The sequence below is a fragment of the Staurois parvus genome, unplaced genomic scaffold (assembly GCF_062004578.1).
Source record: "Staurois parvus isolate SC_StPar_1 unplaced genomic scaffold, SC_StPar_1.0 ptg000052l, whole genome shotgun sequence".
Taxonomy (NCBI): domain Eukaryota; kingdom Metazoa; phylum Chordata; class Amphibia; order Anura; family Ranidae; genus Staurois; species Staurois parvus.
In genome coordinates this window covers 6,231,964-6,246,635 of record NW_028317848.1, presented here as the reverse complement: position 1 = coordinate 6,246,635, position 14,672 = coordinate 6,231,964, and the positions used below count along the sequence as shown (strand labels likewise).

The following is a 14,672-nucleotide window of genomic DNA, read 5'->3' as shown; positions in this document are numbered from 1 at the left end:
GTTTGTTGCCACAAGTTTTTGGAAAATGAAGGAAGTAAACAAAAACATATTTTTTCCACCAGTTTGACACCACTGCTTTAATTACATGTAAGGTAATCATTTCCTTGAGGGAAATCTTTATGTCATTAACTTTTTCTGTATTTTAAGTGGTGTACCCCCAGATGGGTGTATTATAACCCCCGCAACTTGGTTAGTACGGACATGATCTTCCTTCCTTAGGTTTGTTACCCTTCCTTTGTATACCTTGACAGATCTGAGCAGTCCAATTTAGCGCTCTAAGAGCAATACTCAGATTTTACCTTTATTAGTTAGTCATTTTGTCTATATTTTACGGTTTCTTGTAAGCACTTCAAGCCAGGGTATGCCCAGATGGCAAATACCTCTTAAACAGCAAAAAAGTAAAAAAAAACAAAACAAAAAAACACATATCTGTATAGTGATAATTAGCACATTGTAATAAATTGTAATTGTAAATAATGATTGCCCCCAAGCAAAACTTCCTTTTATCAGCTTCTTGGAAGTAAAAAAGCACAAACTTATACTGTCATCAAGAATCTTCCCTTGGGACTACATGTCCCTTCATTCATTGTGCACTGCATGTATGCCCCTTCACTGAAAAACTGTGTCCAATGTGAGGGCGCTACTTGTGACAACAAACAGAAGACATGACTTAACCTCCCCAACAGCTGTCAATCACTTTCACTGGAGGAGGAGCAAAGATTATGTAGGTTGTCCTCTTGGGTTGTCTATGCATATCATTGCAGGCAGTGCCAGTGCCTTATAGTGCACATGAATGGGTGGCTTCGTAGGACCTTGATATGCAAAGAAGCCGCTCAAAAACAGAAAAAAGGGACAGCAAATATGAGACTGTTTGAACAAGGAAGAAAGGCATGCTTTAAAATAGGGAGAATCAGAATATAATATATTAGGTGTGGACCTCCTCGGCTGAAATGGAAAAAAAAATAGGGACCTACTCTGCTGAAATGATAAAAAAAAAAATAGGGTTTAATATCACTTTAATTCATCCAGTGTGCTGACATATCGTCTAAAAACTACATGCACTACTTCTCTTCTACGGTTTCCATGGTACATAGCAAATACATAACAGATAGATATAGTTCTACGTTTTCAGCTTGAAATTGCGCTTTAAATCAGTTCATATTTGCGCTTAGTGTTATCTCCCCAGGACTAGGCGGAAATATTCCACACAGAAGGGGTCACTAGATTACACTTAACTTAAGTGTGGCAATCTCAGAAATGTACCTGAAGAAGAGGTAGTCGCAGGATGAATCCCATTTGTAGTCATCAAATGACAAAACACTGAAATCACAGCTGGTACACCGCAGCTGGCTACAAGCCCTAGAGCAGGAAAAAAAGAAAAAAAACAACGTTTTTGAGCTAAAGTAGATCTTAGATGAAGAATGCATAAAAGAGAACACATTAAAGTTCATTAAACCTACAAGGATAACATCATAAATGAAAAGCCTGCAACTATGGCTGTATGTACCTTCACATATCTCAACAGGCACTTTAGAGGCTTTGAATCTGAGGATACTAGATTAGGCAAAGTGCGACTTCAGTTTGAAAAGTTCGTCTCTAAGTCGCTGGACACCCAGGAAGAAATCTAAAGGTAAAACGTAGATAGCTCTATGTGTTGTTTTGCATGCCACCAATTTATTACAGGTGCACTTTATAGCCCAACTGAAGTCACAAAAAATGATATGCAGTCAGATAGACATTATACTAACATCCTCTATTTTCTATATTCATAGTTTTACCTCCTACTTTGTCATAGCAGTTGCACTGGGTTTTAGATGTGACGGTGCAGTCCGCCAGAGGTATACCTAATGCACTCATTAATCAGCAAAACAGAACTGACCTGTCCCCCCCCCCCCCCCACATGTCTGCAATACAAGTCTGTGTAATGAGGGGTGTGGCTGTTGCTCAGCTATACAAGTAGAGAGCACTGGAATTTGTGGGTAGAAATCATCATTTCCACTGAAAGAAAAGGGTATTTCAAGGCATTTCTAGGCAAAAATCAGAACATGTGGAGGTACAGAGCAATTAAGAGATTGAAAGATTGAAACGCGTGAGACTTCTGGCTTCAAAGTGTAGCAAAAGGGCTTTTACAACAAGCACATAAATACACACAAATACAAGAAACAACAAGAATGAGAACTCAAACACAACTAGGGCTGTATTTCAAGTCAGTGTTCCTCTAAGGCCAAAATGTGAGCCCATACAACAACCAATATATGAACAATCAATAAGTGGTGTGGCAACAAAGACTAATAAGCCATACACAGTCAAACAGATAAATATAGAGTCTTTAAGGAGAACCTGCACCCCCCCCCCCGTTTGTGCTATGAAGCAGATGCCCTGACTTTTTGCCTGCTATTGGGAAATATATACCATGTGGGATATTTATATACTTTTTTGATCTTATGTATTGGTTCCCCTACCTTTTGTTGCATAGGGAGGGTGATGTGTATGACTACCCTGTACCCTGTTTTGACACACGATCTTCCTACAAAGGGTTAATACCTTTTTGGACATCCATGGTCTTTATATACAGTATTATATTATCACACTGGGGCTATAATCCAAGATCCACTTGATTTGGATTGAATCTGTTGGCATTTGGCTTTGCACAACTTTTTATCCCTTGCAGTCTCACATGGGATGCCTATGTGCCAGTATTTGGTGCAATATATGATTTTTTTTGATTACTCATACATACTTTTCCATTCCTTCTTATGAAATAGACATAGTTCTGAGAAACATCATAAATAGTTACTGCCATTCCTCTATTATTTATCAGTGTATTATGGAAGGAAATACTACAGAATATATGAGCTATAGAGTGGATGGTAAAGGGCGGGAGGGGCGGTAATGTATGGGTGCATATGTTGGGACTATAATCTGCATATTATAACTATATCATAACATATTTATAGGGGCACATATTCTATGTAAGCTTTTATACTGATATTTTAGATCATTGATTCTTTTTGGAAATACACCTTAAAAGTCCAGTGGGCACAATATTTTGTTGCACTTTTTATAACAGGTCAAAACTTGTACAGGACTGTGCACCCCCTTCTCTATCCCCCTGTGATGGGTTGGAGAGGTGGGGGGATAATTTCATGTTCCCCCATACTCCAGTATATCTCAGATGGTCCAGTAGTTGATAATGGTGAGAGGTGGACTATAAGAGATGTACATACAGGATCCCTATAGCAATTTTGAACTTGTAATTTTGCCCAGTATGGGAAAACTACAGATTTACTTATAAAAAGTACTGTATTACTACCGGTGCTAGACTATTTTGCAAGACCAGCTACTTGCAACCCCCTTTCCCCCCAAAAAAAATAAAAAACTTCACCTATAGTTCTACTGCACCCCTCTTAGCACACATCCTCTTTCCCCTCAAATGCTCTACCCTAGTACAAATACTCACCCCCAAATCCCCCCTCCTAGCATAAATCTGCCCAATCCTACCTCCTAGCACAACCTCCTCCAAATAATCCTTCCCATCACAAATCCTTCCTCCCCACGCAAATCCCATATCCTAGCACAACCCCCCCCCCTTCCCCAATCCTCCCTTCTAGCAAGCCCCCCCTCCAATCTCCTCTCCGAACACAAATCCCCCCCATCCTTTCTCCTGACACAAGTCCCACCAATCCTCTTTTCCTAACACGTCCTCCCAATTGCCTCTCCTAGCACAAATCCCCCCCCCAGCATCACTCCTCTTCCTTTAATCCCCACATCTAGGACAAATTCCTCCAAATCCCTCCTCTAGCTAACTCCCCTCCAATCCTTCCCAGCAAAATCGTCTCACCTTACCCAAATCCCCTCAAAGCCCATCCCAGCACCCTCCTCGATCCAGCGGCCATGACTGTGCCCCCAGGTGGCAGGGGACCTTAGTTTGCTTAGTGGTAGCACCAGTCCTGGCACTACTCCTTATAACAAAATGACAAAGATTATTTATTATGATTGATGCCAAAAAAAAAAAATGCAATACAGACAGTAGACATAGTTACAAACAATCACTACACGTTTCAATAAGCTCCTAATTAACTTGCAAGAAGCTCTCCCCAGGTAGTTAGACCACCTTCCCCTCTCCTTTCAAAATCATTCAGTATAGAAAATAGGTATCCTCAGTATATATAATAATTTTACATATGCAGATGTCCAGCTTATGACATAATGGCATCAAACATGTGTCGATGACAAGCTCCACCCTCCTCCTCCTGTAAAGCTCCTCCCCTTTTCCCATAGTAGCACAACTTGGAACCAAAACCTGCACCGCCACTACTCAATGTGTGAATGGTTATTATGCTGCAATTGAATCTATCATTAACAGCCATAATAAATTATATGTATATATTAATTATATGGGCTTGAAAAGGCCAAGCGGGTCTGTGGAAATCCCCATGTGGATAGACCTAAATAATTACGCTGGAAATGTTTATGAGTCATATTAATTATGAAAGCACAACTGCTACTATGGTGTCTTCATTAGGCACCATTATTCCAGGAAACAATGTATCCCCAGCTCTTATTAACAACCTTTTTTCATGAGTCATTAATTAACTTTCAAGAGGACATCTGAAACACAAACACAGTCTTTGATCTCTGCATGGAAGGAGCAAAATTAAAGAGAATATATGGAGAGGAAAATCATTGGACTAGCAAGCATTCTGAATGCTGCAATGGTGCCACCCTCTGGTCAGAATGGGATATAATGAACAAGGCAGGAGAGAATGACTGGGATGTTTTCAAGGCACTATAGCTGGTCATAGACAGACAGATGGCTCACCAATAGTGCAGAGTGATGAGACATGTGCCCGTTCCCACTCATATCACTGGAAACTAATGTGCACTGATCTCTCTCTATGCTCAAACAAGTGAAAGGCCTGTAGGTTCTCTATACAGAAAATGAATTATTGGTATTCAGCAACATCCATATGTTCTGATGTGTTTGAAAATTCTTCAATACCATGCAACCTGTATTAAAAGTGACATTGTACTCTGGTTTAAAAAGAAAACAATTATTTATTATTAATTACAGGTACTTATATAGCGCCGTCAATTTACGCAGTGCTTTACATATATATTGTACATTCACATCAGTCCCTAACTTACATTCATACATACACATACTAGGGCCAATTTAGACAGGAGCCAATTAACCTACCAGCATGTCTTTGGAGTGTAGGAGGAAACCGGAATACCCAGAGGAAATCCACACAGGCACAGGGAGAACATGCAAACTCCAGGCAGGTGGTGCCGTGGTTGGAATTCGAACCAACCACCCTAGTTCTAAGTATGTATTCCTAACTCATAAAGGTCGCTTCGATTGCCTCCTCCGGCTACGTGTGTTCTTCATGGTCCCACTGCATACAGGAATATAGCTTCCTTCTCTTTCTTGCTCCTCGGATAGACCATAGACTATGGGATGTGTAGTTTGCATAGAGCAGTGTACATGACCACAACTAAAGTGCACTCTTCATTCCAAACAAATGGAAGAGAAAGGAATAAGAAGTGGTTTGGGAGCTCATGGAGGGCATTACAGGGAAACAGAAAAACGCAGCAAGAAATAAATTTTATGAAAAATAGATTACAGGGCCATTAAAATGGTTTTAAAGCCTGAAGGTTTTTTTTTTTTTTACCTAAATGCATACTATGCATTCAGGTAAAAACCCTTCTGTATCACAGAATGCCTCCCAGCTCCCTCCACATACTTACCTGAGCCCTTTCGCTATCCAGCACTGTGCATGAGTGCAGCAGCTCTCTCCGCTTTCTCCCTCCTCACTGGGCAGACTGATAGCAGCAGGAGCCATTGGCCATCAATTAAATCCAGTGGCGAGGGGGCGGGGCCGAGCCAATTTGTGTGCGTCAATAGATGCAGACAGGGCGGCTCGAGCCCGCACAAGTGCTCTCATGGAAGGCATCTTTCTATTGGGGCATTAGCCAAAGAGGAGAAGCCAGGAGCAATAGTGAGGACCCCAGAGGAAGAGGGTTGGGGCCACTCTGTGCAAATCAATTGCACAGAGCAGGTAAATATGATGCGTTTCTTATTTTTTTTTTCTACATAGCCTGATCCTTAATCACCGAGTGCTTGTTCACACCACTTCAGTTGAACTGCATTGATCTGCACAGAAAGCAATTGTTATATTTATGTGCCCTTTAATACCATAACGCTGCAGTAAAGTGGATTGTGCTGCAGTGAGCATTTTTTTTTGCATGACATCTCACCAACATAAAGAAATGAATGAAATGTCATTAATATTAAAAAAGGAAAAAATAGGTAAACAGCGCCTTGAGTTGTAGCAACACAAGGCACCACCCTGCACCACCTGCAGCATATGGGCTGCTGTGAACGAATCTGAAAATGATGCAGTTCTCTTTGTTACTAGCATCACTTGTCTGTAGTGTGTGAGCCCTCTTCATGCTTCACATGGCTGATAACCTGCCTACTAGAAAACTGCTAAGTTTTGACTTACCTACCTGCTTTTTATGCCAGCCAATAGTTGTGTAATGGGGGAAGTCACATGCCCTTTCTGCTCCTTTTCAGTTAAAAATACAAAAAGATGCAGCTAAAAAATTAATGATTTGTCAATTATTACATATAGTTACATAGTTAGTCTGGCTGAAAAAAGACAAAAGTCCATCCAGTTCAACCATTAAAAAAAAAAAAGGATAATATAATAGGATAATATAAAATGGACAGACTCAGCAAAGCTCCCCTCACCTACTGTGAGCATGGAAAATATTCCCCCTTCCTCTCCAGCAGTTTGCCTGATTGGTGATGCACCGAGTATTGTAACATGGGTGGATTGAGTGGTCAGCCATGTGTAAATTCTGACTTGAAGCCTAAAGTGAACCTTGTGTGAAATGCAGGTCAGCTTCTTTTTTGCCCCTTTTCCCCCATTAAAAACATATAATAAGAAAAAGTAAAAAATTAAACACCTTGCACCCTGGCTTCCTGTAGGAGTTACGTCCCTAGGTTTTCTTTCAGGATCCTGGGAAAGTATGGCTGGACACATGCATGTGATGAAAATGTATTTGCCCCTTTCTGTTTTGTTTTGCATATTTGCCATACTTAAATGATTCACATCCTCAAGCAAATTTTAATATTACACAAAGATAACCTGAGTAAATACAAAATGCAGCTTTTTAAATGATGATTTAATTTATTAAGGGAAAAAAAGCTGTCCAAACCTGCCTGGCCCTATGTGAAAAAGTAATTGCCTCCTAAACCCCCTGCTGCATAATCCAAGTGTTCTTGAGCTTCGGGAACTAATGACCGGACATTCTCCTTCTGGATTTTCTGGTAGAGAGCAAAATTCTTGGTTCCATCAATTATGGCCAATCGTTTAGGTCCTGAATCAATAAAGCAGCTCCGGACCATCACACTACCACCACCAATGTTTGATTGTTGGTATGATGTTCTTTTTATGAAATACTGTGTTAGTTTTACACCAGATGTAGCAGGAGACACACCTTTCAAAAAGTTTAACTTTTGTCTCACCAGTCCACAGAATATTTGCCTAAACGTCTTGGGAATAGTCAAGATGTTTTTTGGCAACTGTGAGACTAGCCTTCATATTCTTTTTGGTCAGCAGTGGCTTTTGCCTTGGAACTCTCCTATGGATACCATGTTTGCAAAGTCTCTTATTGTCCTTATTGTTGAATCATGAACACTGGCCTTAACTGAGGAAAGTGAGGCCTGAAGTTTTTTAGGTGTTGTTCTAGGTGCTTTTATGTTCTCCTGGATGAGTTGTTGTTGTGCTCTTGGAGTAATATTAGGAAGCTGGGAAGGTTCACCACTGTTTCAAGTTTTCTCCATTTGTGGATAATGGCACTCACCATGGTTCACTGGCATCTCAAAGCCTTAGAAATGGCCTTGTAACCCTTTCCAGACTGATACATGTCCATTACTTTGTTTCTTGTCTGTTCTTGAATTTCTTTAGATCGCAGCATGATGTGTTGCTTTTTGAGATCTTTTAGAGTGCTTCACTTTGTCAGACAGCTTCTATTTAAGGGATTTCTTCATTCAACAGGTCTGGCAGAACTAATGAGAACTAATGGCCTGGGTGTGGCAATTGAAATGTAACTCTGCCTTCTACAATATGTTATTAATCACAATTAATTCATGATTTAGCAAGGAGGGAAAAGGGGGGGGGGGCAGTTACTTTTTCACATAGGGCTAGGCAGGTTTGGACAGCTTTTTTCCCTTAATAAATTAAATCACCATTTAAAAACTGCATTTTGTATTTACTCGGGTTATCTTTGTGTAATATCAAAACATGCTTGATGATCTTATTCATTTCAGTTTGACAAATCTATAAAAAAAAAAAAAAGAATCAGGAAGGGGGCAAAAACTTTTTCACTGCACTGATCAGATTTTTTTGTTCAGCCTGCTTTACAGATGGACGAACCCCCCTTGCTGGGGTGGCTATTGCATACTGGCAGTCTACAGCAGCTGTCAGAATACCCAAACAGTGGCGGCATCTGCTTGGACGCAGCTGCTGTTCAGTCAGCAACTTTCCGCTTTGTCCCTTGGATTTTTCAGAGCCAGTTCACACCATGAATCTCAGAGGAACGCACTGTGCATTCCTGTGCGATTCACCATTGATCAGAGTCCAGTGTGATTTCAGCGGTTTCATTTGAAAGGGGCTGGAATCGTGCCGGACTGCACCAAAAGTAGTACATGCAAGTACGGGACAAGGCATGGGTGGAAGGGGCACCTGTCCTGGTGTAGATGCAGGGGCGCACTTGAAGTCGGAGCAGCAACCCACTCTTCTTTCACAGTAGCTGCAAACAAATGCAGGAAAGTAAAGTGTTAAATTGCCTCTAGGCTCAATCTTATTTACTAGTGTGATTGGACACAGCTGGATCACATGGTAAAAGGCTGCTCTGATTAGCCCTTTACTTGGATCTATGATCAGCTGTTTCCGAAGGACATAGCGATCAGAGATTGTGCCCGATGCATGCACCAGGGGCCTGCGGGGAGTGTGGTTCTGGGAGGATGTGCATGGACGCCCTCCCTGAACTAGCTGACCGCGCTGTACCCATCTTTTGGCTATAACGCGGTCGGGAACTGATTAAACATTAAGGTATTTGTTTGAAAAAAGCTGACTATATTCCATAAGACTCATCTTAAAATGAACAAAAACAATAATTACTTTTCTACTCTCCAAAAGCAAGTAATACTTCACATAATCTAATCTTTTATGACACAATACTTACCGTTCAGATGTATTTGTCCCAACACCAAAGGGAAGCACAGTCCCACCTAGGTAGACCGGACAACACCTGGAATATAGAAATGTAACATGTAATTGGAATCTTACTTTGACATAAATTCACAATATTTAATGACTTCATAGCAATAATCACTGTTGAGCTCAATGTTTTTTTTGTAGTCCATGCACTTCTCCACAATAATTTCACTAAAGCCAAAAACAAAATTCTAATATATTGCAACTCACCAGTTCCTAAATGTGGTGACCACAATTTTCTTATTTTAGGCTTCTCTTTTTCTGTTCTAGTGATCTGGCCAGTAGCACACTTCCTGGCTTAGGGTGTCTCCATTCTGGATGAAGGAACAATGGAGACACTTGTGGACAGCAGCATAACTTTCCTGGAGACTAAATAATATACACTGGTTTGGATTTCACCAAAGAAATGTAGAAGAATACAGTTTGGCCTAAATTTATGAAGAAAGATTATTTATTTGCAAATTTTTCAGTCTTTTTTCCTTTATTTAGCAAAAATGAAAAAACCCAGTGATAAATACCACCAAAAGAAAGCTCTATTTGTGTGAAAAAAGTATAAAAATTTAATATGGATACAGTGTTGCATGAGCTTGCAACTGACATTCAAAATGCGACAGCGCTGAAAGCTGAAAATTTGCCTAGGCAGGAAGGGGGTGAAAGTGCCGGTACTGAATTGATTAAAGTGGACCTTTATCCTCTAGATCTAGATGCACTGGGCACCTTTGCTCTACCACTCTGCAATGTAATACGGCAATTTGTGTCATCCTGTCTAGGCAAGAATGATGTCATCAGTGTTGTAAAGCCTCCTGGGTTATGTCACATATCCCAGGATGCTTCAGGTCCCATTCACAGAAGTCTGATCAATTTAACCTATATATATTAAACATTAAAAAGTTAATACTTCCTCCCTAAAGTCAGATTATAGAATCAAAGTTTGACTTGAGCTATGATGAATTTTAGCTTTCCTAAATTTCTCAAGACCTGAAGAAGTTTGGTTTTGTAAAGATCACACAAGCTGCCTCATCTTTAGTCTCATCTGTTAGTCATGAAGAACACTCAGAACATTAAAATGAAAGCTTTGGGGCTTTTATCCCTTATTTCATCCAAAATGTCCAAACTGAAAAACTCAAACCCTTTGAGGCCAATGAGAGTATTGAAGCTTGATTTCCACTGTCCATGTTCAGCTGCTCGGTCTTTTTTTTTTTTTTTATTCTTGTGATTCAAACAACTTTCACGCAGGATTCACACATTTTCCAAATTGAATCCAAGTGGCAAATGTGTGAAACTGAAAAAAGTACAAAGAAACCCTTAAGATTTAGATCACCTCCTCTTACATCTCAGCTCCTCCCAGAGGAGCCAAGGGGAATAGATCTGGCTGAACATTCATTAAAGGGGACTGCTATTCAAATGAAAAAAGAATCACGCATCTGGGCCTCTGCTTGCATCGAATATTAATCACATACTACAGAGCTTTGTGTTAAAGCTTAAATGTATGTAAACTCTTTTGGTCTGTTAAAGAAGAACTAAAAGGCAAAACTTTTTTTTTTTCACTTTCGATAGAATAAGGCTACATTCATGCTGGTGATTAAGGTTGGTGTGAATTGTAGCGGCAGTTATTGCGGAGGCTCTCATTGGCCAGATTCGGCCGCTGGCGTCGTTCACTATAATGACAGGTCGTTGGTGGATGGAGCTATGCGCAGCTCTCTGCACAGCCAGCGATTACCTACAGTGATTGCTGCTGGAAGCATACAAAGTTACTGGTGATAATCGCTGGCTGTACAGAGAGCCCTGAATAAATGGGGCTTCGGCCGATCTGTCATTATAGTGAACAGGGCCGGCTGCCACACCTAGCTGCTGAGAGCTGCAGCAGGAATCCCTGATTCCTGCTGTTACAATTCACACCTGTCCTAATTGCCAGTGTGAATGCAGTCTAAAGGTGGGTTTTAACCATTGTTTTCTTTTGCCATCTATGTCCCATTGGGGAGATTCCCCTTCATTTCCTGTCCTATAGCCAAAACAAGAACTGAATGGAAGTCCTTGGTTGTCCCTGCTTCCCCATTGGAAGATGTCCCCTCTAGTTCTGTTCTGGTGACAACCCCAAATTTGTGCTTTTCTTTCATTTTCAATGATAATGGTAAACAGGACAACTAGAGAGGGTGAATCTCTCTAATGGGGGCACAGACAGCAAAAACGTACCAGGGGTTCTAACCCCCCTCTGCTCTATCTTTAGCTATACCTTAAATATACCATTGAAGGTGTTTTGTTATATCTGTTTGAGAAGTGCAAAAAAGAAAAAAAAAAAAAAGCTGTTCACCCAGCCAGAAATCTTGTGAGCTGACAACTCCATGTTTTCTGTCTTTGACCTGTTATCAGTTAGCATTGTTCCCTGTAGATTCCTGTAGACCACAAAACACCTCCCAACAACGGTATGTAGTCCGTAGTACCACCTGTACTATGGTGACAATGCTGATCAGTACAGTTGTCACCCCAGAATAGGAAGTGTGTTAATGTCAGGATCACCAGGTTAAAATAAAGGAAAAAGAATTATGAAAATAGAAAACTAATGCAGGCACCACACCTGAGGATCAGTAAGCTTCAGTACTATCAATTACTGGGTTTGGATACGCTGTAGATATTAGCATACATCTTTGTCTCACACTTTGCTCTATACTAATTAAAGCTTAAATTCAGACATTTGTTTAGGTTTTGGATTGAGTTTGGAAAAGTTACAACCGCTGTCCATGTTTTAGTATTGTCTGAGCTCCCATTAGGATGTTTTTTTTTCATTCTCTGCTCCATTGATAGGGTGTCATAGGGACAGTAAATTATAGAAAACTGAGGACAGCAACAAAACAATTTAGGACTTGTTCACACCAGCCCACGTGCTGAAATGAGTGGTTGTAGTATGCGTGCTGCCCTTCGCTATCCAGAGCAGTGAGGGGAAGTGCCTTGCATTGTTGAAACGCCAGGCACTCTTACTTTTTTTTTTACTTTACTGAAATGTCACAAAATGACATATTTAATTTATTTCTATACACCGCAGCTCAGTTACAGTGTGGTGAAATGTGCCACCATCAGGTGAGGTGCAGTGCAAAAAAATCCAGCATGTCTGCATTACTACCCACCTCAATGCAGCATTTTGTGGGGGAACAGGGCTCAGCAAAAACAATTGTTTTCTATGTGCTTATGTACACTCAGTGATCTGTACAGATGAATGCTAAACGCACATGATGTGAACAAGCTCTTAGAAGAACTGGAAATGTCAGAACCTATCATAGGTTTGACTGCTGTTGCTGGCACACTGGAAATATTTCCTCTCACTTCATTTTCCAGTGACCAGGACAGGACGTGATAGGAAATCTCTCCTATGGGGACTGTTACAGTGGTGCAGGAATGGCACGTTCCATGAGCGTTTCCTGCACTACATTTGAATGTGCTGCCCTTGTGATCTGAATGCAGATGACAATATGTGGTTTATGGCACCCTTGTGCAGATCACAACATGGCGTTTACGGGCACCAAATCGCATGCTACCATAATACCATGCAGTTTGGTGCAGTGCGTTTTTGAAAGTAGTGCAAGCACTACTCCTTGTGCAATGAATGGGCTGTCAAGACGCACTGCACGGGACTGTGTGCCTTCCTGTGAGATCCTGGTGTGAATCAACCCATAGTGATATTCTGGTAGATGAGCTATGGAGTCAAGAACAAGCAAGTTAAAGCTTCTGGTAATCAATATTTTTTACTCACTTTTTACTGTGTTGTTGACTGGTATTTTTACTGGGTTTCTGATTCGAAGGTTTTGTTCTATGTGCCTAAAACAGAAATAATAAATGTTATCCTGCTGTTACTGGTCAGTAAATCAATTATATGTTATATTCATCCCCGTTAATGCATATCTATGGCCGAAGTGTAAAATGAAAATTAATTTATGCTTTGTGTTTCATTTATTTCTAGCCTACTCCTATTAATTTGAACAATGTAAACTTTGTGAAGATCTCCACACATTTACTTCCTCTAAGTCTCTGAGGTATTCACTATGCCCTGTGAGTAGCACTGCTGTGTCACACATTTCACAGAGCCGGTCTTCTGAAATACAGAGGTGCTGAGAGGAGGAGCATAAGGAGGCGGAGTCAGTGCAGGAATCACACCTTGCAGGCAACAAATTACCATCGGATATGTAGTCCTTAGAAATTGAAATTCAACAGCGGAGGGGAAGCTGCAAATCATGCAGGGAATCCAGGAAGTTGTGGAAAGAGACCAGCAGACTGGCAGGACTGAAAGGAGATTTTTCAAGTAAGATTATATAGGATTGTCAATAATAACTATTGTTTGTATTGCTTTTACAGTGCTGATGAGATGAAAGTGTAAGCTGTGAACGGCTCTGTGATGTCAGCTGAGAGCAGACTTTAGCCCACTGTCGGCTGTCAGCTAAATCTGGGTCACAGGAGTGCAGAACTAAGTGCACTACTGTGACCCACAAAAGTATAGCTTTGGCCATACTTCTCCTTTAAATCTGAAATATGCCAAGCTGAAATTATAACACCACCACCAGTGTGAACATAATGGCAAAAGATCTGCTGCATCAAATCAAATTTATATATATATAATTCCTGACAGCTTGACTGATAAGTAGTGGTGCACCGAAATTAAAATTCTGGTGCCGAAACTGATACTGAAAATTCAGAATGCATGTGGCCGAAAACCAAACTGAAACCAAAAATGTCTGCTTATGTGGGGGTGGGGAGGCTCCAATTTTTTTTTCCTACTGTCATGTGTGTGTATATATATATATATATATATATATATATATATATATATATATAAAACAATTGCTAAATACCTTTTCTCATCAGCAGTTGGAGCAGTCTTGTGACTTCAGTAGAGCACTGGTTAAAGCTTGTAGGAGCAGCTTTCTTTCTGCTCTAGTAGGATGCAAAACCCTTGACCTCTGTCTGGACAGTGCTGATTGGCCCTGTGCTGATCACGTGCACTCTCCCAAGAAAAAAAAAACCTCTCTAGAAATACACACCAAACTGAGTATAGGCAGTATCTCCACACGATATGTCTTATCAGGAGATAACAGGGGGACACTGGAAGAAGGGGAGGATCAGAGAAGTCAGGATCAAACAGCCTTTTTTACACAATGCAGACGATTAACCCCTTACGTTCCACAGTGAGTATAACAAGCATGCTTTACTGCATATACAGACTGATTTTACTGCTGTGGGTTTAGTAACACTTTAATGTGTACTTTTTTGTGATCAGTTATGAAACCAGCCATCTTATGGCTTGACAGTTTTGTTGAGAGCACAAGCAACTCTGACAGATATTCATGGCATTCCTTGAATGTAACTGTTTTGGGATGGGTTTAGTTCCACTTTAAC

The 14,672-nt window shown here is 40.6% G+C and overlaps 1 protein-coding gene and 1 long non-coding RNA gene across 2 annotated transcripts in view; one reads left to right on the top strand and one right to left on the bottom strand.

The window, feature by feature from the left end:
* CFAP418 (cilia and flagella associated protein 418) overlaps positions 1-14,672 on the bottom strand; it is a 38,591-nt gene that overhangs the window by 8,016 nt on the left and 15,903 nt on the right. The window contains exons 3-5 of the mRNA XM_089666678.1: positions 13,036-13,100; positions 9,259-9,324; positions 1,264-1,359 (exon numbers count right to left, since the gene is read on the bottom strand). Of these exons, the coding sequence (XP_089522804.1) occupies positions 1,264-1,359; positions 9,259-9,324; positions 13,036-13,100 (227 nt within the window). The remainder of the gene's footprint in view (positions 1-1,263; positions 1,360-9,258; positions 9,325-13,035; positions 13,101-14,672) is intronic.
* LOC149470137 (uncharacterized) overlaps positions 1-14,672 on the top strand; it is a 39,009-nt gene that overhangs the window by 22,978 nt on the left and 1,359 nt on the right. The window contains exon 2 of the long non-coding RNA XR_016310601.1: positions 13,243-13,581. This is a non-coding gene — a long non-coding RNA (uncharacterized LOC149470137). The remainder of the gene's footprint in view (positions 1-13,242; positions 13,582-14,672) is intronic.